We start from the raw sequence: 26,110 nt of genomic DNA, 5'->3' as shown, positions 1-26,110 counted from the left end.
GTTGTGGACAGGTGTCTTTTAAACTGATAACAAGTTCAAGCAGGTGCCATTAATACAGGTAACTGGTGGAGGACAGAGGAGCCTCTTAAAGAAGAAGTTACAGGTCTGTGAGAGCCAGAAATCGTGCTTGTTTGTAGGTGACCAAATACTTATTTTCCACCATAATTTGCAAATAAATTCATTCAAAATCCTACAATGTGATTTTCTGGATTTTTTCTCCTCATTTTGTCTGTCATAGTTGAAGTGTAGCTTTGATGAAAATTACAGGCTTCTCTCATCTTTTTAAGTGGGAGAACTTGCACAATTGGTGGCTGACTAAATACTTTTTTGCCCCACTGTATGTCTATATAGGACTCGTTTTACTGTGGATATAGATACTTTTGTACCTGTTTCCTCCAGCATCTGCTATTGTTCTGCAATTGATTTGCACTTTTCGCACCAAAGTACATTCATCTCTAGGAGACAGAACACATCTCCTTCCTGAGCGGTATGACAGCTGCGTGGTCCCATGGTGTTTATACTTGCGTATTATAGTTTGTACAGATGAACATGGTACCTTCAGGCGTTTGGAAATTGCTCCCAAGGATGAACTAGACTTGTGGAATTCTACAATTTTTTTCCTGAAGTCTTGGCTGATTTATTTTGATTTTCCCATGATGTCAAGTAAAGAGGCACTGAGTTTGAAGGTAGGCCTTGAAATACATAATACAGGTTATTCCAATTGACTCAAATGATGTTAATTAACCTATCAGAAGCTTCTAAAGCCATGACATCATGTTCTGGAAGGTTACAAGCTGTTTAAAGGCACAGTCAACTTAGTGTATGTAAACTTCTGACCCATTGGAATTGTGATGCAGTGAATTATAAGTGAAATAATCTGTCTGTAAACAATTGTTGGAAAATGTACTTGTGTCATGCACAAAGTCGTTGTCCTAACCGACTTGCCAAAACTATAGTTTGTTGACAAGACATTTGTGGAGTGGTTGAAAAATTAGTTTTAGTGACTTCAACCTAAGTGTATGTAAACTTCCAATTTCAACTGTAAATGGCTCTGCCTGAAACAAGAAAGGACAATTTAGGTATTTTGGCAAACACAAAACATGAAACATGACTTAATATAGAACATTAATAGACAAGAGCAGCTCTAGGACAGAACTACATTAATAAAAAATTGACTTAAAAAAGGCATACGTAGCCTACATATCAATACCGGTCATTTGGTTCGACATTTGAATTAGTGCAGTGGTCACATCACCAGGACTACCATGCGTTGATATCCCACAGAAGCCTTTTGTGGGCTTGGGTTCTGGCCTCACATTGTACACGTTTTGACACTTGTATCTGTTATTGTCACTCGGGTAGTTGGATAGAGATGATTCAATCGATAACATGCAAACTCTCCTCTGTCAAACCATAGGAAGTTGTTAAATCAACAAAGCGGCGTCGCTTCAGGTGATAACGGTGCGATTAATGTCATTGACCACTGGACTCCATGTGTGACAGTTCATGGGCGATAACTTCATGGGCTATTTTAATGTGTGATCTTATTGCTTTTGATCTTGCTGATTATCCTGACAAGTTAAAGTGACTGGGTGTTTTGAATAAACTTTATTTAAATAAAAAGTTGTATTACTACTATAATAATAATAATAATAATAATAATAATAATATAACCAGTATGTTGTCCTTTTTTTCTAAACAGATTGCGTTGCTAAGGAAACTCTGCATTTGATGCTCTGTTGCTAGGAAGGCAGTTGCAGCTCTCTATCGCTCCTCTCATCCCTCACCATATGCCTGTTTAATGTGTCCCATATCTCATCCACTGTCTGGGTGGATTTTACAGTTTTTTTACCCCTCATTTGCAATTGTAGAGTACACACACACACACACACACACACACACACACACACACACACACACAGAGAGAGCTTCTTGGGGGCCATCGTGTGAAGGAAGGATAAAATTAGGGAGATTGTGAGATTTACTGCCAATTGGAAGTTCAATAGGTGTCTTTCATTCCACCCTAATCCCAGCTCTTATGGCAGATAAATGTTAGCAAATGTGTATGCCACACTAGTCACACTGTGTATATATATAAAACACTGTCTATGTGCATATATATTTACATTACCGTTCAAAAGTTTGGGTTCACTTAGAAATGTCCTTGTTTTTGAAAGAAAAGCACAGTTTTTGGCCATTAAAATAACATACAATTGATCAGAAATACAGTGTAGACATTGTTAATATTGTAAATGACTATTGTAGCTGGAAACGTCTGGAAACACCAGTCTCAACGTCAACAGTAAAGAGGTGACTCGGATGCTGGCCTTCTTGGCAGAGTTGCAAAGAAAAAGCCCTATCTCAGACTGGCCAATAAAAAGAAAAGATTAAGATTGGCAGAATAACACAGACACTGGACAGAGGAACTCTGCCTAGAAGGCCAGCATCTCGGTGTCGCCTCTTCACTGTTGACGTTGAGGATGGTGTTTTGTGGGTACTATTTAATGAAGCTGCCAGTTGAGGACTAGACACTCTAATGTACCTGCCCTCTTGCTCAGTTGTGCACCTGGGCCTCCCACTCCTCTTTCTATTCTGGTTGGAGCCAGTTTGCCCTGTTCTGTGAAGGGAGTAGTACACAGCATTGTAAGATATCTTCAGTTTATTGGCAATTTCTCGCATGTAATAGCCTTCATTTCTTAGAACGAGTATAGACTGACGAGTTTCAGAAGAAAGTCCTTTGTTTCTGGCCATTTTGAGCCTGTAATTGAACCCACAAATGCTGATGCTCCAGATACTCAACTAGTCTAAAGAAGGACAGTTGTATTGCTTCTTTTATCAGAACAACAGTTTTCATCTGTGCTAACATAATTGCAAAAGGGTTTTCTAATGATTAATTTGCCTTTTAAAATTATAAACTTGGATTAGCTAACACAACGTACCATTGGAACAGAGGAGGGATGGTTGCTGATAATCTGCCATTTCCAGCTGCAATAGTCATTTTGAATATTAATAATGTCTACACTGTATTACTGATCAATCTGAATTTTAATGGACAAAACGGTGGTGTATACAGTCGTACCAGTCAAAAGTTTGGACAAACATACTCATTTAAGGGTTTTTCTTTATTTTGACTATTTCCTACATTGTAGAATAATAGTGAAGACATCAAAACTATGAAATAACTCATATGGAATCATGTAGTAACCAAAAAAAGTGTTAAACAAATCAAAATATGTTATATTCTTCAAAGTAGCCACCCTTTGCCTTGATAACAGCTTTGCACACTCTTGTTATTCTCTCAACCAGCTTCATGAGGAATGCTTTTCTAACAGTCTTAAAGGAGTTCCCACATATGCTGAGTACTTGTTGGCTGATTTTCCTTCACTCTGTGGTCCAACTCATCTCAATTGGGTTGAGGTTGGGTGATTGTGGAGGCCAGGTCATCTGATGCAGCACCATCACTCTCTTTCTTGGTCAAATAGCCCTTACACAGCCTGGAGATGTGTTCTGGGTCATTGTCCTGTTGAAAAACAGTGCAAACCAGATGGGATGGTGTATCACTTCAGAATGCTGTGGTAGGCATGCTGGTTAAGTGTGCCTTGAATTCTAAATAAATCACAGTGTCACCAGCAAAGCATCCAAACACCATCACACCTTCTCCTCCATGCTTCACTGTGGGAACCACACGTGGAGATCGTCCGTTCACCTACTATGAACAATATTGTATTTTTCACTCCATACCTTTTCCCTGACAACCCAAAGTACATGTTACATTTAGAATGCTTAGCAGGACAGGAAAATTGTCCAATTCACGCATTATCAAGAGAACATCCCTGGTTATCACTTATCAAGAGAACATCCCTGATAAGGTGCAAGAATGGATTGATAGGGCTGACAATCACATTCTTCTCAAACAACCCCGCATACAGATATGGATAATTAGATGCTATTTTTTAAACTGCAATGACCATGATCCATTGCGCGTCTTGTCTGTTTATTTTACACCTGCTATGTAAAAGAGACAGAAGAATGCACAATGCTGTGCTAACATAATTGCAGAAGGGTTTTCTAATAATCAATTAGCCCTTTTAAAATTATAAACTCGGATTAGCTAACACAACATGCCATTGGAAGACAGGAGTGATGGTTGCTGATAATGGGCCTCTGTACGCCTATGTAAATATTCCATTAAACATCAGCCATTTCCAGCTACAATAGTCATTTACAACATTAACATTGTTGACACTGTATTTCTGATCAATTTGATGTTATTTTAACGGAGGTTTACATACACTAAGTTGACTGTGCCTTTAAACAGCTTGGAAAATTCCAGAAAATGATTGACATCAAGTACCTGTGGATGTATTTCAAGGCCTACCTTCAAACTCAGTGCCTCTTTGCTTGACATCATGGGAAATCTAAATAAATCAGCCAAGCCCTCAGAAAAATAAATTGTAGACCTCCTAAAGTCCAGTTCATACTTTGGAGCAATTTCCAAATGCCTGAAGGTACCACGTTCAATAGTACACAAGTATAAACACGCAGCTGTCATTACTGCTCAGGAAGGAGACATGTTCTGTCTCCTAGAGATTAACGTACTTTGGTGAGAAAAGTGCAAATCAATCCCAGAACAACCGCAAAGGACCTTGTGAAGATGCTGGAGGAAACAGGTACAAAAGTATCTATATCCACAGTAAAACGAGCCCTATATCGACATAACCTGAAAGGCCGCTCAGCAAGGAAGAAGCCACTCCTCCAAAACCCCCATGAAAAAGTCAGACTACGGTTTGCAACTGCACACGGGGATAAAGATCATACTTTTTGGAGAAATGTACTCTGGTCTGATGAAACAAAAATAAAACTGTTGACCATAATGACCATTGTTATGCTCGGAGGAAAAATGAGCAGGCTTGCAAGCCGAAGAACACCATCCCAACCGTGAAGCACGGGGGTGGCAGCATCATGTTGTGGGGGTGCTTTGCTGCAGGAGGGACTGGTGCACTTCACAAAATAGATGGTAACATGAGAAAGGAAAATTACGTGAATATATTGAAGCAACAACTCAAGACATCAGTCAGGAAGTTAAAGCTTGGTCGCAAATGGATCTTCCAAATGAACAATGACCCCAAGCATACTTCTAAAGTTGTGGCAAAATGGCTTAAGGACAACAAAGTCAAGGTATTAGAGTGGCCATCACAAACCTCTGAACTCAATCCCATAGAACGTTTGTGAGTAGAACTGAAAAAGCGTGTGAAAAAGCGTGACTCAGTTACACCAGCTCTGTCAGGAGGAATGGGCCAAAATTCACCCAACTTATCATGGGAAGCTTGTGGAAGTCTATCCGAAATGTTTAACCCTAGTTAAATAATTTAAAGGCAATGCTACCAAATTCTAATTGAGTGTACAGTATGTAAACTTCTAACCAAATGGGAATGTGGTGAAAGAAATAAAAGCTGAAATAAATGTTTCTCTCTACTATTATTCTGACATTTCACATTCTTAACTAAAGTGGTGATCCTAACTGACAGGGAATTTTTACTAGGATTAAATGTCAGGAATTTTAAATGTAAATGTATTAGTTTAAATGTATTTGGCAAAGGTGTATGTAAACGTCTGACTTCAACTGTATATATATATATATATATATATATATATATATATATATATATATATATATATATATATATATATATATATGTATGTATGTATGTATGTATGTATGTATGTATGTATGTGTATATATATATATGCACATAGACAGTGTGACTAGTGTGGCATACTAATTTGCTAAACGTTTATCTTGCAGAACTAAGAACAGATATAGCCCTAGGTTCACTCCTGACTTTACTTGCACTTGACCAGCACAAAAACATCCTGTGTCGTGCTGCATTAGCATCAAATAGCCCCCGCGATATGCAACTTTTCAGGGAAGTTAGGAACCAATATACACAGTCAGTTCCGAAAGCAAATGCTAACTTTCTCAAACAGAAATTTGCATCCTGTAGCACAAATTCCAGAAAGTTTTGGGACACTGTGAAGTCCATGGAGAATAAGAGTGCCTCCTCCCAGCTGCCCACTACAATGAGGCTAGGAAACACTGTCACCACCGATAAATCTACGATTATCGAGAATTTCAACAAGCATTTCTCTACGGCTGGCCATGCTTTCCACCTGGCTACCCCTACCCCGGCCAACATCTCTGCACCCCCCTCAGCAACTTGCCTGACTTATGTGGACAACTACAAATACCTAGGTGTCTGGTTAGACTGTAAACTCTCCTCCCAGACTCACATTAAGCTTCTCAAATCCAAAATTAAATCTAGAATCAGCTTCTTAGTTTGCAACAAAGCCTCCTTCACTCATACCCTTGTAAAACTGACTATCCTACCGATCCTTGACTTCGGCGATGTCATTTACAAAATAGCATCCAACACTCTACTTAGAAAATTAGATGTGGTCTATCACAGTGCCATCCGTTTTATCACCAAAGCCCCATATACTACCCACCACTACGACCTGTACGCTCTCGTTGGCTGGCCCTCACTTCATATTCGTCGCCAAACCCACTGGCTCCAGGTCATCTATAAGTATTTGCTAGGTAAAGCCCCACCTTATCTCAGCTCACTGGTCACCATAGCAACACCCACCCGTAGCACCTGCTACAGCGGGTATATTTTACAGGTCATCCCCAAAGCCAACTCCTCCTTTGGCCGTCTTTCCTTCCAGTTCTCTGCTGCCAATGACTGGAACGAATTGCAAAAATCACTGAAGCTGGAGACTTATATCTCCCTCACTAACTTTAAGCATCAGCTGTCAGAGCAGCTTACCGATCACTGCACCTGTACACAGCCCATCCATAAATAGCCCACCCAACTACCTCATCCCCATATTGTTATTTATTTTACTCTTTTGCACCCTAGTATCTCTACTTGCACATCATCATCTGCACTTCTATCACTCCAGTGTTAATGCTAAATTGTAATTATTTTGCCACTATGGCCTATATATTGCCTTACCTCCCTAATCTTACTACATTTGCACACACTGTATATAGATTTGTTCTATTGTGCTATTGACTGAACGTTTGCTTATCCCATGTGTAACTCTGTGTTGTTGTTTTTGTCGCACTGCTTTGCTTTATCTTGGCCAGGTCGCAGTTGTAAATGAGAACTTGTTCTCAACTGGCCTACCTGGTTAAATAAAGGTGAAATATATTAATATTTTTAAATAATACATCTGCCAAAAGAGCTGGGATTGGGGGGGAATGAAAGGCACCTATTGAATTTTCACTTGGCACTAGACACTTATCTCACAGTCTCACTCATTTTATCCTTATATATAGTATATAGATAGACTGAACGGTTCCAGCAGCAGATGTGGCAGGTAAAGGGTATATAGCAGTACTGCTGGTAGCCTGGTTGCCCTACTGTGGTGTTGATGGGGCTGTATTGCTTGGACCACGTCTTGCTGCTGGTAGATGTTTTTTTCTGGAAGTTATAGAGGTGAAGAGATGTCTGAGAATTGAATAGCCTGATTGAATGTGGCTGTGACTGACGTGGTGGCATTCTGTTTTTGGAGTATGAGTGCACATGTTGGAGTTATCACCTTTGTTCCCAATCTCTTTTGGAGTCAGGCTGATCCAACAAAAATAAACGTTATAAAAACTATATCAACGCCCCATCCGTTATTTTAAACCACAGCAATCAAAATGAAAGAAACATAATTACCTGAATATATTTCCCTCCCTGTCTGTTTCGCTCATCACTTTGCTTGGGCGCATCTGTCGCCTTGGATTACATAAATGTCATGCAAGTGCATGAGGGCTGCGGGGCTCTGTGTCATCCACCGCCACCCCACGCCACTGAGTGAGAGGACACCCACTTCTCGACTCGAGTGAAAGGGTCAATCACTCACGCATTGCCTCCTGTCGTCGTGCCTGCGCACTGCCATGCTGGTCCCTCTCTCTTTTCTCTCATCCGTTGCGCGCACTCCTCGCCTAGGACTATTTTAACTGCCTGCCCTACGTTCCGTTTCTCTCCCTCTCCTCTGCGCCAAGCCACGCTTTCATCATCATTTATTTAGTCGGTAATGCTGCTTCTATCTGACGTCACGCTTCGACTTAGTCGCCAGCTCTGGCCTCCGCTTGTCGCTCCTCCGAGTGGTTTTCGGCGGCAGAGGATAGGAGAGGAGCGGCGGCTGCTTTTCTGGAGATGCGGGCGCCGGACTCCCACTGCCAGCGTTGTCGCGCACTTCATTTGAGCTAAAAGGGGCCGAGGCAAGGAGCCCCTCCATCGGGGGCTGCCCAGAGTAGTTTACCGCGATGAACCTGCACTCGGGGCGGGCGGCTGTGGCCATGATGCGGATGATGGGCTGTAATAACGGGCGCTTTGCGCGGTATTTTCTCCACAGCGACTGCGTGGTTGACGAGAAGACGGTGGTCTTGACCAAGAAGGAGAATGAAGGCTTCGGCTTCGTGCTGCGAGGGGCCAAAGGTAAGAGGCTACCCTGGTGTCTCCCACATTCTCCTTATCCCTTTCTCATGGTCACTGTATATGTAGGCACTGCACATTAAACAAGATAATAACAGCCTATGTATTTGATCTATGTCTCTATATGGTAAAAGGTTAATGAGATTAAAATGGTTTTGCCCACCTGATGTAACCACAGGAACCCCTCCACTCTGTATGGCAATCTGTCTGTCTGTCTGTCTGTCTGTCTGTCTGTCTGTCTGTCTGTCTGTCTGTCTGTCTGTCTGTCTGTCTGTCTGTCTGTCTGTCTGTCTGTCTGTCTGTCTGTCTGAGCATCAATATCAATGTCTAGCCAGCCAGGCACAACACACACGCATAAACACACACACAAAGACTAACAGCACTTCTGTCCACCTCTGAAGCAAAGCCCTTCATGTGTCCAAATAGTTGGACCCGTTCCGAAATGGACCTGGGGCTTTCCCATCTCCATAAATACATGTTTTAAATATAGAGACCTGTTCCGAACGGACCCGAGGAGAACTAAACCCGTTCCTTATAGATCTGGCCGGCTCCAGACCCGGACGGATCCGAGGGAGAGAAGCAGCAGAAAGTCCATTTTAAACTCCTTTTTTAACCAGAGCTTTTTTTTAACAAGCATTTCGCTACACTCGCAACAACTTCTGCTAAACGAGTATGTGACCAATACAATGTGATTTGATTTCAAGTGGAAGGAAGAGGGGCTAGTTACAAACACAGATACAAACAACAACAACTCCATTCAGAATATAAAGTCGTAGCCTACCTGTTGGCTCTTGGTAATTGTAACCTATTCTTCTCCTTTAACTTTTAATTCCATCACTTTAATTGCATCTTCCGTTGATTAATATCTCATAACTTATTGCCCACATGGAGGCTCTATGACTGTAGCCTATTGCCTCGTTGATGACTTATGATTGGCCAACAATGCCTCATGCGCCACTCCGGTGAAAATCAAAGAGCAGAAGGATAAATTATACATTTCTCTCTCTCTACTGCAGCAGTCACATTCAGATCTATATGGGTCCTTCCAGACAAGTCTGTCAAAATTACACATACCCGAGACCCATGACAATAATATCAGTTCCTACCAGACCCTTGACATTATTTAGAATTCTGGATCTCGGGTGTCCGGATAGAGGTGGATCTGTGAAGACCTCTAATCTAGAGCACACACTCGCAAATGCACACACACACACACACACACACACACACATCAATATCAGCCTGCGTTTAGGACATGTTGTCAGGACATTAGTGCGATTGTCCACACATAATTTGATATTCCACCCCTCGTGATGCTGTCTAAAAATAGCCCGCTGAGCGGCTGTTTTGGTTTCTATGACGATTACAGCCATGTCATAATCCACACTGTCAAATGCTGCGAGGTGGCATACTCTCATTGGTCTGCACTGTCGAGAGGTACATTTTCTTTTTTAGAGACATGGATAGAGGAAGAAAGTGACAGCGAGAAGAAGAGAGAGAGGAGAGTCATTTAGCATTAAAAACAACAAGCCGAATGTACTACAGTTGTTCTGACACTGCCATCACCCAAGGGAACTGAGCCAGCCTTCTTTATCCTCTGGCACTGTGCACTTCACACACACACACTCTGATGCTCACAAACACACACAACGGAAACACACAAAATCGCACAAAAACACAGACACACAACGCACCCACTCTCACATAAAATCACAAATGAATGCTTGCGCAAACACGCTCCCACGCACACAGTGCCTAGCATCTCTCTTACAGCAAGAGGGAGATTGATCAGAAATGTCACTTGTCACCATTTGTTTCTGGCTGCCACAAGGACATCATGTGAATATCACTGGTCAGTGGAAGGTGGAAGAGAGGAGAGGAGAAGAGAAGAGATGGGAGAGGGGAAAGAGAGAGAGGGTGACAGGGGAAAAGGGTGATGATAGGGAGAAGGGGAGAGAAGATAGACAGGAGTATAGGAGATGGGAGAAAGAGATCTTACTGGCCCCTACCACCAGAGCAAACCTTGTGTCTAGACACACACACACACACACACACACTGCCATGCATAGACATTAGGACAGCAGTAATCTAATCTGGCTGTGTTGATGACAGCACAGTGTCTGCAGCCTTCCACCTTATTGAATTGGCAATGACCTTTGTGGGTTTATTGGTGATGAATGGATTCTCTCTGCTTGTCTCTGGTGAATACTCAGATGTTTGTTTTGTTTGTTTGTATGTTTGTCCGCCGACCACAAAGCCAATGCTAAACCCTGTTATTTCATTCTCCCCATCCACCCTAAAAATGTAATGTAAATAAAGCTGATTGTGTGTGCGTGTGTGTGTGTGTGTGTGTGTGTGTGTGTGTGTGTGTGTGTGTGTGTGTGTGTGTGTGTGTGTGTGTGTGTGTGTATGTGTGTTTGTGTGTGTGTGTGTGTGTGTGTGTGTGTGTGTGTGTGTGTGTGTGTGTGTGTGTGTGTGTGTGTGTGTGTGTGTGTGTGTGTGTGTGTGTGTGTGTGTGTGAATCTGGAATGGGGCTAGATCTCCATAGGCTCAGGGTTGAGGAAGGGAGTGGTGTCCAGGATAAGGTGACCCACTTACCTTCTCTCTCTCTCTTTCTCTCCCATAGCGGACACGCCCATCGAGGAGTTTACTCCCACCCCTGCCTTCCCAGCCCTCCAATACCTGGAGTCGGTGGATGAGGGAGGAGTGGCCTGGCAGGCGGGGCTAAGGACCGGGGACTTCCTCATCGAGGTAAGTGTGTGTGTGTACGTGCGTGCAGGAGTGTTCATGTATGCGCTTTTGTGTGTGTGTGTGTGTGTGTGTGTGTGTGTGTGTGTGTGTGTGTGTGTGTGTGTGTGTGTGTGTGTGTGTGTGTGTGTCATACTACTCTTCACTTCCTTTCCCAAACAGAGTTCTTTCTTCCTGCTGCAAGAAGCAATGAGATTAGTTGTAGAGATCCTTTTTGGGATGAGTGAGAGCTGATTGGTGATATCTGTTGGCACTTGATCTTTGGTTCAACTTGATCTTAGGTCCCTCTTTATTTTACAGACCGCTATTTACCTGGCATTTACTTAGAAAGCACACGATGGTATGATCATTATGCAATAATAATGTTATAATTAAATGTTGTTTAGGATTAATTACAACAAGCCCAACTTTGCAGCTTTTTGATACCAGGTATCCCCACTTGTCCTGTCTCTGCTCAATTCTTTGAGTTTTGGAGTGCTTTTGAATCAGACCAGTGAGTCCCAAACTCTGGGTCAGGATCCACCACCAAGTCTAGGGTAGTTCCATGTCTGGTGGCAGATGAAGATGTGATTATGTCCAGTAGGATTGGTTTGTTTATTTGTGGTGTAAGGCATTAGGTGGGTCACAGCCAAGGATGTAGTGGGAAGAGCTACATCCAGGTAGTGATAGCCAGCTTAGGCTAGTATCACACAATAACAATCCGGAGACCTGAAGAACTGTTTATGTGGGTACTTTTTGTGTTCTGTTTTTGTGGGATAGTGGTTATGATGGTGCTGTTTGAGAATTGTTATGAACATGGTTGTGAATCCCTGTTGGGCTTGCGTGCAATACTGTATGTGTGTGTAACGAGTGCAAACAGTGCAACTGTAATCAGTGCAGTGCTGTGGTTGGCTCTTGCCAAATGGAGCAGCAAATGATGAGAGAGAACTGCATCTATCTGCAACTCTCCCTCGCTCTCGGCCTCCATCTCTGGCTTTCTCTCCTCTCTCTCCCTCACTCCTCTCTCATGAGCTGTTACACACACTCTTTCCCCTCATCTCTCTATTACAGCATCTTAAATCACAGACCACCCACTGGGCAAAAACTGGTTCAATCAACGTTATTTCCACATCATTAAAAAAAATCTACGTGAGGATGTTGTGACAACGTGGAAAACTGATTAGATTTGCAAAAAGTCATCAATGTTAGGGCATTTAATTTTTTTTAACCTAAATCCAATAAAAAATTTTATACCTGGTCGACCAGGGTGTCAGCTGTGAAAGTCGGCGATGAGGGCCAGGTCCAGGATGTCCTAAGCAGGGACCCAGCACTTCTCCTCCAGGCCATAACCTTCCCAATCAACCAGGTACTGGAAACCCTTGCCCAGAGGTTGAACCCTCAGGAGGCGTCTCACTGTGTACGCCGGATGGCCGTCAATGAGACGGGAGGTGGGGTGGGCCTGGAAACAGGAGACAAAGGACAGTGAGACAAGGCTTAATCCTGGACACATGAAAAGTGGGATGTATACGAAGGGTATGGGGCAACAGAAGACGAACAGCAGTGGGACTAAAGACTTTAGAGATGGGGGAAAGGACCAATAAAACGGGGGGAAAGTTTACGGGACTCCACCCTGGAGGGGCAGGTCCCGCATAGACAGCCATACCCTCTGTCCGAGATGATAGTTAGGAGCCGGAGTCCGGTGGTAGTCCGCTTGTCGACGATACCTGGAGGTGGCCTTGAGAAGAGCAGACCGAGCTCTCTTCCAGGTACGCCGACAGTGGCGGATGAACATCTGGACCGAGGGTACGTTAACCTCTTCTTCTTGCTCTGGGAAGAGCGGGGGATGATATCCCATGGAACACTCGAAGGGCAAAAGCCCAGTGGCCGGGCAGGGAAAAGTGTTCCGGGCGTACTCCACCCACACAAGTTGCCGGCTCCAGGTGGTGGGGTTGGTTGAGATGAGGCACCTAAGCGCAGTCTCCAGGTTTTGATTGGCTCTCTCCGTCTGGTCGTTAGACTGGGGATGAACCCCGGAGGACAGGCTGGCCGACGACCGAATGAGGGTGCAGAACTCCTTCCAGATTCTGGATAAGAATTGAAGACCAAGATCAGAGGCAATGTCAACAAGGAGTCCATAGATTCAGAAGACGTGCTGCACCATGAGCTGGGCTGTCTCCTTGGCGGAAGGTAACTTGGGGAGAGAGATGAAATGGGCGACTTTAGAGAAACTATCCACTACTGTCAGGATAGTGGTGTTGCCATCACGGAGGAAGCCCAGTGACAAAATCCAGGGATATATGGGACCAGGAGCGATGAGGAACAGGTAGTGTGCTGAAGGAGGCCAGCCGGAGCCTGCTGCAGAGTCTTAATCTGAGCACACAGCATGCATGCGGTGACGAAGGCTGAGACGTCAGAAGCCATAGTGGGCCACCAGAAGCGTTGTCAGAGGAAGGCAAGGGTTCGACAGGAGCCGGGATGGCAGGTGAGCTTGGAGGAATGAGCCCATGCTCGGGCCGAATCAGGGACAAACATTCGGTCCAATCCATCCCCACTCTCACATTTTCAGGATCCATCTGAACACTCCCTTCAGCAATGACATGTCCAAGAAAGAAGATAGCGGAGCAGTGAATTTCACATTCCTCAGCTTTCACAACTGGTTCTCTAGGAGGCGCTGAAGGACTTGTCGGACATGGAGGACGTGTTCTTGAGCAGGACGGGAGAAAACAAGGATGTCGTTGGAGGTAGGCAAACACAAATCTATTCAACATGTCACGGAGCACATTGTTGACCAGGGCCTGGAACACTGCGGGAGTGTTGGTGAGTCCAAATGGCATGACCAGGAACTCATAGTGTCCACTAGCTGTGTTGAAGGTTGTCTTCCGCTCGTCTCCTTCACGTAGTCAAACTAGGTGGTCGGCATTCCGAAGGTCCAACTTGGAAAAGATGGTTGCCCCCTGAAGATGTTCGACAGCCGAGGAGAGGACTGGTAGAGGGTAACGATTATTCACTGTGATGTCATTGGTAGTCGATACATGGACGCAGGCTCTTGTCATTTTTCCCACAAAGAATAACCCTGCGCCGGAAGGGGAGGCAGATGGACGAATGCTCCCAGCAGCCAAAGTGTCCTCAATGTACTCCTCCATGGCCTTGGTCTCAGGGCCAGACAGGGAATATAGCCACCCACGAGGCAGTGTTGTGCCCGGGAGGAGATTAATAGCGCAATCGTAGGGACGATGCGGAGGGAGGGGGGTGGCGCGAGCCTTGCCGAACACCTCCAGGAGGTCCTGGGATTCTGTGGGAACAGCGGAGAAATCCGAGGTGTTACCAGAGCCCGCAGGAGGACATCCCAGAACAGGCTGAGCCACCTTCAGGCAATGTAAGTGGCAGAACGGGCTCCAACCCAGAATATAATCAGTGGTCCAGTCAATAACGGGGTTGTGTTTCTGGATCCATGAAAATCCCTAAACAACAGGAACATTGGGAGATTCAATGAGAAGAAGCTGTATGGACTCACTGTGATTGCCCAACACACACAGGTTAGTGGGCACCATGCTGATCCTGCCTATGGTGTACTCGTCCAGTGCTCTGGAGCCATAGGAATGGAGGGGGGTTGTGTGGAGATACCAAGCTCCAATACCAGAGTAGCGTCCATTAAACTCTCATCAGCTCCAGAGTCAATGAGCACCCGGAGATATTTAGACCAGTCACCCCACAGCAGGATAACATGGAAGAGAGAATGAGTAATGTGAGTTAGAAAACTCCCAGTATGACCCACCATGGTACTCTTACCTAGCTGATGAGTCTGGTCTTTTACTGGACAGACGGATTTGTAATGCCCTCAAGCACAACAATATAGTCAATTGTTGGAGTTAAGCCTCTGTTGTCATTCCTGAGGTCACAATCTAGCTCTGCCCTGTTGGATAAGCACTGTAGAAAATAAGTCGCTCGCTCACGATGATTCCCGAGGGGTCTCGGGTGACTTCGTATCCTGTTAGTGCCAAAGGTTAAAGGTGGCAGTTTTACTGCAGGCTACTGGTAACATGAAATACACAGTTCCCCAGGGCCGAGTTCACCAAGCTGCGTTTGGAGATGAGGGATCTCCTCCACTCCCCTCTCTTCTCCTCCCCTCTCCTCTGTTAAACTGTCTGTAATGTTGAGACTCCTTGCTGTGAGAACACTGTTTATGTCTGACCTCTTGTTCCTCAGACATTGCAGTTTTTGGCAAATGATTGTGCCCTTAGCTGATGGGCGAGACTGTATCCCAAATGGAACTCTATTACCTTTATAGTGCACAAACATTTACCAGGGTCTTGAACAGGATGCGCAATATAGCAAAACACTTTTTATCCCCAAAATGATTTGGCAGTTAATGCCAAAAACATATTTTTCATTGAACTTCCATTTCCTTCCAAGAGGCTGAATGTCTCTTGCCTATTCAGTCTATAAAGGCTACGGCTTAAGAACCAGTGGCTTACTAATGTTAAGTGGAGTGTATGGCCCAAAGTATGGAGTGATTTCAGTGCCAACGGAAATTGTATTTCAATTTCATAATTTAGAAGTTGTATTATGATATTGAATTTTAATTTTATATATATATATATTTTATAATACATAAATAAAATCATTGAATTCATAAATTGAACTTGTATTTCATGATTTGAAGCTAATTTCAATTAATATTGCATTTAGTTTTTTACATTTCTTGAATATTCAAATTCAATATTTACATATTTATTTTCAATGTGGTAGCTATTACATTCAATGTCTGTGAATCAAGTTTACAAACTATAATTTCAAGTTTATCAAAGTTAAAAAAATTAAACTTCTAAGATGCATTCAGATTCCGTTTTCATTTCAGATTCAAAACCAGAGACAACATCCTGGTACTTTGTCAGCCAGGAACGGAGGAGAATAGATAGAAGCAAATGCTCTCTGTGGTAAAATTACATTTTAAGTAGAGAAATTGTAGAAATAGGCAGAATTTATGAATTTGTGGCTGTGGTAACTACTGAAATCGCTAAAATACAAGTAAAGTATTTTGGGTATACTGGACTGTAAGTGGCTGCCACAGCAGTTTTTGAGCAGATTGCTACAGTACATAGTCATTTCTCAAATGTAGCAGCTCCCCCCTCTCACTTTCTCGCTCTCTCTTCCTCTCTAATTCTCCTACAGCAGTTCATGGAGATTGCTGGCATCCAAGACAATGAATATGGTACAGTACAGTACACGGATGTTCTCGCTGTATCTCTCTGCCTGAGTGTGTTTGACTAGAGATAGCTAGATCCGGAGGAAGACTGTTATATAATGCTCCGCTTTCCCGGGTCAGGAGAGTGCTGTGTGTGACCACTGTATGTATGCAAAGGCAGCTGCTCCCCTCAACCCCCGGGTGTGTTTGTGTGTTTCTGTGTGCGTGCGTGACAGTCAGATCTCTTCCCCACTGCTGCATATTCTGAGCACTTTACTGTCAATCTAGTGCTACACAAATACAGCAGATACAAATGCAAAGTCTCTTACCAAACCACAATTCTACCAGTGGACTGATAACGATATCTCTTTACCCAGTCTTCGTCATTTTAGCGCATTGCTAATCAACACTTTGCTGTGTGATATTCTAGCACTGTAAAAATGCTACGTTGCTAGCTAGCTCAGTTCCATGGTATTATAACAGCCAAACATGCTTTCCCAACAGCCCCCATGTCTGTGGTCAGTGATATTGATTGGATTACAACCATTGCCCTTGACCCAATTATGCCTGAGTGTGTGGCCAATTTTCTCTCTGACAAGCAGTATTGTGATGATAGCTAAAGGGTCTGTAATATCTAGCGCTGCAACCTGTTAACCTGTAAGCTGCATCCACTTAGCACTATGGATATTCTTATAAAAACTAGAAGAGAAACAGTTAATCCATCCTCAACCCTTAACCAGGAAAGACTGGCATGGAAGTTGTTGATGTTGTTTCTGTATGTGCAGGTAAGGGCGTGGTGTGCTTTTTTTTGAGCCAGCTGCAGCTTTGCTAGGTCTTTCTAGGTCTTTCTTTGCTGCAATTGACTATATTACCAGACAGTAATCAAGATGGGACAAGACCAGAGCCTGAACCATTAGTACAGTTGATTTCTGTCAAAAACGCAGGACATCTTTTTATAACAGACGTACCTCTCCCCATCTTCACACCAACTTTATCAATTTTTATTTTTATTTATTAGGGATCCCCATTTGCTGCTTCCGAGGCAGCAGCTACTATTCCAAGCTCATTAAGGCACTCACATCACATATAAAACAAGATAAGACAGTACATCATATAACATTATTGCAACACAACATGCAGTGCCTTGCAAAAGTATTCTTCCCCCTTGGAGTTTTTCCTATTTTGTTGCATTACAACCTGTAATTGAAATAGATTTGGATTTGGATTTCATGTAATGGACATACACAAAATAGTCAAAATTGGTGAAGTGAAATAAAAAAAATTACTTGATTAAAAAATGTTTGTTTTTTAAAATAGGAAAAGTGGTGCATAGAAACATCCTCTCACTGTCAACTATGTTTATTTTCGGCAAAGTTGGGGCGGCAGGGTAGCCTAGTGGTTAGAGCGTTGGACTCGTAACCGAAAGGTTGCAAGTTCAAACCCCCGAGCCGACAAGGTACAAATCTGTCGTTCTGCCCCTGAACAGGCAGTTAACCCACTGTTCCTAGGCTGTCATTGAAAATAAGAATTTGTTCTTAACTGACTTGCCTAGTAAAATAAAGGTAAAGAAAAAAGGTTAATGTGTAAATATGTGTATGAATATAACAAGATTCAACAACTGAGACATAAACTGAACAAGTCCCACAGACATGTGACTAAGAAATGGAATAATGTGTCCCTGAGCAAAGGGGGGTAAAAAAAACAGTCAGTATCTGTTGTGGCCACCAGCTGCATTAAGCACTGCAGTGCATCTCCTCCTCATGGACTTCACCATATTTTCCAGTTATTTCTGTGAGATGTTACCCCACTCTTCCACCAAGTTCCCGGACATTTTGGGGGGAATGGCCCTAGCCCTCACCCTCCGATCCAACAGGTCTCAATGGGATTGAGATCTGGGCTCTTCACTGGCTATGGCAGAACACTGAAATTCCTGTCTTGCAGGAAATCACGCACAGAACGAGCAGTATGGCTGGTGGCATTGTCATGCTGGAGGGTCATGTTAGGATGAGTCTGGAGGAAGGATACCACATGAGGGAGGAGGGTGTCTTCCCTAACGCACATGTTGAGATTACCTGCAATGACAACAAGCTCAGTTCGATGATGCTGTGACACACTGCCCCAGACCATGACGGATCCTCCACCTCCAAATTGATCCCGCTCCAGAGTACAGGCCTCGGTGTAACGCTCATTCCTTCAAAGATAAACGCAAATCCAAACATCACCCCTGGTGAGACAAAACCGCGACTCGTCAGTGAAGAGCACTTTTTGCCAGTCCTATCTGGTCCAGCAACGGTGGGTATGTGCCCATAGGCGACATTGTTGCCGGTGATTTCTGTTGAGGACCTGCCTTACAACAGGCCTACAAGCCCTCAGTCCAGCTTCTCTCAGCCTATTGCGGACCATCTGAACACTGATGGAGCGATTGGGCATTCCTGGTGTAACTCGGGCAGTTGTTGATGCCATCCTGTACCTGTCCCGTATGTGTGATGTTCGGATGTACCGATCATGTGCAGGTGTTGTTACACGTGGTCTGCCACTGCGAGAATGATTAGCTGTCCGTCCTGTCTCCCTCTAGCACTGTCTTCAACGTCTCACAGTACGGATATTGCAATTTATTGCCCTGGCCACATCTGCGGTCCTCAAGTCTCCTTGAAGCATGCCTAAGGCACGTTCACACAGATGAGCAGGGACCCTAGGCATCTTCCTTTTGGTGTTTTTCAGAGTCAGTAGAAAGGCCTCTAAGTTTTTTCATCTTTAAGTTTTCTCTAAGTTTTCATAACTGTGACCTTAATTGCCTACTTTCTGTAAGCTGTTAGTGTCTTAACGACCGTTCAACAGGTGCATGTTGATTCATTGTTTATGGTTCATTGAACAAGCATGTTTAAACCCTTTACAATGAAGATCTGTGAAGTTATTTGGATTTTTACGAATTATCTTTGCAAGACAGGGTCCTGAAAAAGGGCTGTTTCTTTTTTGCTGAGTTTATATTCACCCCCTTTGCTATGAAGCCCCTAAATAAGATCTGGTGCAACCAATTACCTTCAGAAGTCAGATAAATACAGTTGACGTGTGTGCAATCTAAGTGTTACATGATCTGTCCCATGATCTCAGTATATATAGACCTGTTCTGAAAGGCCCAGAGTCTGCAACACCACTAAGCAAGGGGCATTACCAAAAGCTGCTCTCCAAACAGGTCAGGGACAAAGTTGTGGAGAAGTACAGATCAGGGTTGGGTTATAAAAAAATATCCTAAACTTTCAACATCCCACTGAGCACCATTAAATCCATTATTAAAAACTGGAAAGAATATGGCACCACAATAAACCTGCCAAGAGAGGGCCTCCCACCGATACTCACGAACCAGGCAATGAGGGACCAAAGATAACTCTGAAGGAGTTGCAAAGCTCCACAGTGGAGATTGGAGTATCCATCCATAGGACCACTTTAATCCGTACACTCCACAGAGCTGGGCTTTACGGAAGAGTGGTCAGAAAAGCCATTGCTTAAAGAAAAAAATAAGCAAACACGTTTGGTGTTCTAAAAGCATGTGGGAGACTCCCCAAACATATGGAAGAAGGTACTCTGGTCAGCCTAAGATGTATTACCTTTTAGTTTTATGTTTGGCATTAACACAACCAGTCACAATGTTTCAATCTGATTAGGCTACTTCAAATGTCTTCTGTAGGCTACCTGCGCACGCTTGTCCACTCAAATTCCAACATCCAAACATTTGATGAATGGAAAGAGACCTGTTCCAAAACACCAAAAAGTTTAATGACATTCAGAGATTGTCAAGCCAAGCCTTCAATAATGGGTGCAAGGTTAGGGAGGGATGTATTTTCTGTTTGTCAAGATTGGCATACTCTACTGCAAACCATGATGTTGAAGTGTCCGAAGTCAGTATGCAGTTATGCTTTGCTCTGCTTATTGGTTGTGTGAAGCATTAGCACAGGAACCTGCTGGTGGAAAATCCGTTGCATGTTTTATATAATTATAAATATAGCATAAAAATTTTGAAAATCGGATTTCCCCCTAACTGGTCGTTGTCTGCAGCCAGCTCTGATTGTGACATGGTAAGGTTGGACCAAGGTGCAGAGAAGAGACCAGATGAGGAATCAGTGGTTAAGGATAAACATAATACTTTACTGAGAAAGGGTAGCCACATGATCACAGTACACTTGAAATAACAACAAACACCAAGTCTCAAACTCACTCAGGAAACAAACGCACACTGTAAACAATTCAAGCTTCTGCAAAGCACAACAGAAAACACACCTCTTTTAACAGAGAAATCATAATGAGTAAATTGGACACACCTGAGCGTCGTTAATGTCTCTAGGACAGTCTCTGCCGCCCTCTGGTGACAGGTGGAACCACTGCAGGGTATCTCGGACCAACAGATGCTGAACAGTGTCGGCTGGGCGACCATCAACAAGTTTAGGGGGCAGAGGGGCAGGTGTGGGAGGAGAGAATGGACTGGTCCTCACCATCTTGAGATGGGAGACATGGAAGAATGGATAGACACTCATAGACCTGGGAAGCTGGAGACAATAGGTGACCGGGTTGATGCGACTCAGGATCTTGAATGGTCCTATGTAGCGTGGAGCGAGCTTCTGCGAGTCCACCTTTAAGGGAAGATCACAGGGGACAGCCACACCCGTTGACCTGGTCGGAGGAGCCGAAGAGGCCTTCAGTGCTGTCGGGCAGAGGAGTGGAGCAAAGAGGATCGCCCTCTGATCCAGGTACGGCGTCATTGTCGAATGATTGCCTCAGCTGATGGCACCCCCACTTCGGCCGCTTCTTCAGGAAACAGTGGCGGGGGGCAAACCCGAACTCACACTCAAACGGTGACAGTCCAGTGGAAGAGTTCGGCAGTGTGTTGTGAGCATACTCCGCCCAGACGAGGAACTTCCTCCAGTTGCTGGCCTGGGTGGAGACAAAACAGCGGACAAACATTTCCAGCTCCTGGTTTGCCCTCTCCGTTTGCCCATTTGACTGTGGGTGGAATCCCGAGGAGAGACTCACTGACACCTCCAACAGGGAGCTGAAGGCTTTCCAAATCCATGCAACGAACTGGGGCCCACGATCCGAGACCTGTCCTGGGGAAGTCTGTGTAGTTGAAAGACATGGGTAACCATGGGTAACTTGGGTAAGGCAATGAAATTGACTGCCTTGGAGAACTGATCAATGACCGCCAGGATAGTGGTAACCCCTTGGGATGCAGGTAACCCTGATAAAGTCCATGGACAGGTGGGAACAGGGCCAGCTGGGGATGGTCAGAGGTTGGAGCAACCCAGCCACGTGAGGGAGAAGCCTTCTGAGCATGTGCGCCAGAGAGACACTCTGGTATCGGCAGAGAGCACAGGAATCAAACCTTATTGATGATCAGGTCTGAAACCCTGAGTTCGGAGGAAGGAAATAATAGCGGAGTAGGCCAAAGTTATGTCACGTCAGTCCAAACTTTGTTGTGTATCACTACACCTTTTATTCACAGGAGGTTGGTGGCACCTTGAATTCAGGAGAACAGGTTTGTGCTAATGACTGGAGTGGAATAAGTGGAATAGTATCAAATACATTAAACACATGTTTTCCAGGTGTTTGATGCCATTCCATTTGCTCCGTTCTGGACATTATTGTGAGCCGTTCTCCCCTCAGCAGGCTCCTGTGCTTTTATAATAGATAATTATTGGCTGATAGTTCATTAACTTATTATCATTACAGAAGGTATGGTCTTTGCTTTGGTACCTGATTTGATGTATTTGAATGAATAAGTAAAAATCTTTAAGAATTCTAAGGCATAGATTAAAATACATATTAAAGGGATCCTTATGTATAGTGTAATGAAACTACAATGATTCGCCCTCATCACGATGCTCCTTCCTCAAGAATATTTGAAACCATCGTGTGTGTGTGTGTGTGTGTGTGTGTGTGTGTGTGTGTGTGTGTGTGTGTGTGTGTGTGTGTGTGTGTGTGTGTGTGTGTGCGTGTGTGTGTGCGTGTGCGTGTGCGTGTGTGTGTGTTAGTATCTTAGTATCACATGTGGTCTGTGCTCTGGCATTACATGGTTTCACTCGCACACATTCTGATCTGGAACATCTGAATGGATTAGGTTCCATGGCAATTGGACCAAATTCACACCGTCATAACTGTATTGTGTTATACTGTTGTGTGTGTGTGTTAGGGCACAGATATATAAATATGTGTATTGTAAGAGTATGTGTTGTGTGTGTTGTTAGGTGAACCAAGAGAATGTGGTGAAGGTGGGCCACAGGCAGGTGGTCAACATGATCCGTCATGCAGGGAACAGCCTCATCATCAAAGTGGTAACGGTCAGCAGGAATATGGACCCTGAGGATACCGCACGTAAAAAAGGTACTACACCCCTACACCACTTCCTGTTATGGTAGAAAAAGGTACGCACCATCTCAGTAGTAGCACAATGCTGTCCCAACAACCAACGCTCATGCAAAAATGCTAAATGTATTTTGGGTGTTGAAATGTGCCAATAAAGGCCAAATTCCAAATGTATTTTTCTCTCAGCCTCTCTCTCTCTCTTAGCCCCCGCACCGCCAAAGAGAGCCCCCACCACCGCCCTGTCTATGCGCTCCAAGTCTATGACCTCTGAACTGGAAGAACTAGGTAAGGGGCAATCTGATAGGCTCTCACTAAGGAGTCACTGAGATGAGACTCTCTAACCACGCCCTCTTTTCGATCTTTCTCTTCTGTCCCTATTGGTTTGTTATTTATCTCCCATTAGTGGAAAACAGTAAAGGTAAGGAGTGAAGCTAAACATACACTAAGTGCATCTAATATTCAACATATTCAACATGCTGATTCATTGACATTTTATTCATCTTTTGAACCCGTGAAGCGAAGCTATAGTGTCAAGCCCATTGGTTCAAACCTAACATGCTGTTAATTATGTTAATCATGTATTATTTTAGATTGTAATATTTTTGCTATTATTTTTCACTGGGATTTCTCAGTGATTTTCTGCATCATTGCATGAGAAGTGGTCGTTTGTGAAAATACCTCCACAGAATTTTTTTGTGTAACTACCATGGAAACGAGGAGCTGGCATGTTGTAAAGATGGCACTGGAGTTGCATTAATGTTTGAGTGGAAGAGAGATGGCGCCAACAGAAATGGTCGCCTCACTTCGCGTTCTTAGGAAACTATGCAGTATTTCATTTTTTATGTGTTATTTCTTACATTGTTACCCTAGGAAATCTTAAGTATTTATATGTACATAATCTTATTCATCCCTTTACAATTGTGTGTATGAGGTAGTTGTTGTGAAATTGTTCAATTACTTGTTAGATATTACTGCACTGTCGGAACTAGAAGCACAAGCATTTCGCTACACTCGTATTAACATCTGCTAACCATGTGTATGTGACCAATAACATTTGATTTGAGTTAGAAACACAGACACGGTTGTGAATGTGTGTCTGTGTGATTATGATACTCCGTTTGTGAGTGTGTGTATGCACGTGTGAATGGGTGTATGTGTGTTGGGCCAAGATCTCATTCGAGGGCCCGTGTGTGGAATGGGAGCGCAGTGTGGTGGTAATGTGTTCTGACAGAGGGAACAGTCAGCTCTTCTGAGAAGGGTTGCTCTAGACCACCGGTGAGAGGAGGAGAAACTGGTGGGTAGCTAGGGACACACACTACGCTATAGCACCACAATTATAACTTAGCTAGGGGAAAGAGAGACAGAAAGAAGAGGAGGAGGAAAGATGGATGGAGAGAGAGAGAAGAGGTCAAATACAAGAAATAGGGAGAAAGAGAGAAACAGAGAGGGAAAATGGGAGGGAACCAGGGAGAGAGAAAAGAGAGAGAGACGACTGGGAGGAAAGACAGAATAGGGAGAGGAAGAGAGAGAAACAGAGGGTGAATGGGGGTGAAACTTGTGGTGTTAATTTTGGCCTCTATTTTCAATGTATTTTTAGTCTTAGTCACATTTTAGTCATTTCATCCTTTGTTAGTTTTAGTTAAATTCAGGACAATGTTTGTGTAGTTTTAGTCATAGCCATTTTAGTCACATAATAGTCCGTGCATTTCTTTTCTATTAAAGCTGCAACATGTCACTTTTTAAGTTACCTGAACAAAAAAATGTGAGTTATAGATCGTTCATTCGCTTTGAAAGCCAGTTTAAGAAGCAGTAGATATGTTCCATGTCGGCTATTTCTATGCTTCCTGTTCTTAAGTTTAGTTTTTGCGTATTTTACTTAAAGTTTTGTACACTAGCTTCAAACAGCTGAAAATACAATATTTTTGGTTATGGAAAATATATTTCACAGCGTTTTAGATGGTTTAATGATTCTCTATACTATACTTGTTTTGTCACATGAACTGAAGTTTTTGCAACCAGGAAATGGCATGCAGTGGTTACTCCTTTAAAAGTTGTGCCACACTACAGGAGACCTTGTGGGCTGCTGCAGCATTCTGTGGCACGTTATCTAATTGTCACCCATTGTTTCTGTTAATGCAAGTTAGTGCTAGTTTGACCACCAGAGGGCATCTTTGAGAAGCATTTGATAGTCTTCCATATTTGCATTACTAAAGAATAAACCTTTTTTGTAATAACATAGCATATGGGATTGATTTTAAGAAATGTGGGTTAATTAATTTGATTAATATTATGGTGTTTTTATTCCGATAAAAATGAAAAAACAAAATCTTCTGGGTTTCCGTTAAGATGAAATGGAAAATATGGCGCTGTAAAACGTGATGGTCGGGAGTAGGCTACAGCATAACAATTCTAAATTGTTTGCCTTCAGTAGAAAACTTTGTTCCAATGTTTCTGTAAATCAGTGATATTTATTCCCAAAGTAATTCGTCATGAATCCATAACTAAATAATCAGCATTTTGAAAGAGTATTTTTATCATCATTTTATTAAAGAAAGCATAAAAGATGCTGATAAAGAAATACAGTACTGTACAGTATATGCTTTTACATTTGGATAATAAAGCATTTTGAAGATAAGCCACCTCCATTTGTTTATTAGGCTGTGCAGTCTGACAAGTAAACATAGCCTACAGTACATACTGTAGGAAACATGGGAAAGTGCTTAAATCCTTACATAAGGGAGAGAAAGCCATGTCCAGACTTTCTTGGTGAACTCAAGTACTCATTAACTCTGTCTTTAATGCTTTTTCGGGTTGCATCAGTCATGGAGAGAAACTTCTGAGACACAGTATTAATGAGGAACACCCGGAGGTTCATTGGTAAGCCACATTTGCCTCGGATCCATCCCAGTTTGTATTCTGTACCCGCCCGTGGTATCTCTTTGGTTACACATCCTTGGAATAGAAGAACAGCATATCGGTCTGGGCGGCCCTTGCTGTGCCTGGTGAGCAGTTGGTCAAGTTATGTTGTCAGAAGAGGAATGGAAATGTCAGTGTGAACCGACGACCTGACGAACCCGCCACATATGTTGACTCTGCCTGTCGGAGGTGGAGTTCCAGAGCTCACATATGTATCTGATATGGATTGTGACTCCATCTCATTACTCACCCTTTTCAACACGTCATTCTCCACCTGACTCTCCACAAATGCCACCTGGCTCTGGACCAATTGCATCAGCTGTCGCCAGTATTTCTGCCCTCAGATAATGTTTCTCTTTCTACTGGTCTGCCTTAACTTCTTGGCTCTACCCATCCTGTTAGCGGGATCATTTTCGTTAGCAACCGCTGAATAGCATAG

General features: G+C 43.4%; 1 protein-coding gene across 1 annotated transcript in view; it reads left to right on the top strand.

Moving 5' to 3' along the window:
• Positions 1 to 7,968: 7,968 nt before the first annotated feature.
• Positions 7,969 to 26,110, top strand: part of LOC135546432 (SH3 and multiple ankyrin repeat domains protein 2-like) — a 66,993-nt gene continuing 48,851 nt past the window's right edge. Inside the window, exons 1-4 of the mRNA XM_064974856.1 lie at positions 7,969 to 8,492; positions 11,116 to 11,240; positions 22,638 to 22,773; positions 22,960 to 23,040. Coding sequence (XP_064830928.1) covers positions 8,321 to 8,492; positions 11,116 to 11,240; positions 22,638 to 22,773; positions 22,960 to 23,040 — 514 coding nt within the window. The 5' untranslated portion in view covers positions 7,969 to 8,320. The remainder of the gene's footprint in view (positions 8,493 to 11,115; positions 11,241 to 22,637; positions 22,774 to 22,959; positions 23,041 to 26,110) is intronic.

Source organism: Oncorhynchus masou, chromosome 1 (genome assembly GCF_036934945.1).
Source record: "Oncorhynchus masou masou isolate Uvic2021 chromosome 1, UVic_Omas_1.1, whole genome shotgun sequence".
Classification (NCBI taxonomy): domain Eukaryota; kingdom Metazoa; phylum Chordata; class Actinopteri; order Salmoniformes; family Salmonidae; genus Oncorhynchus; species Oncorhynchus masou.
Note: the sequence above shows the minus strand (reverse complement) of the source record. Positions and strands in the feature narration are given on the sequence as shown.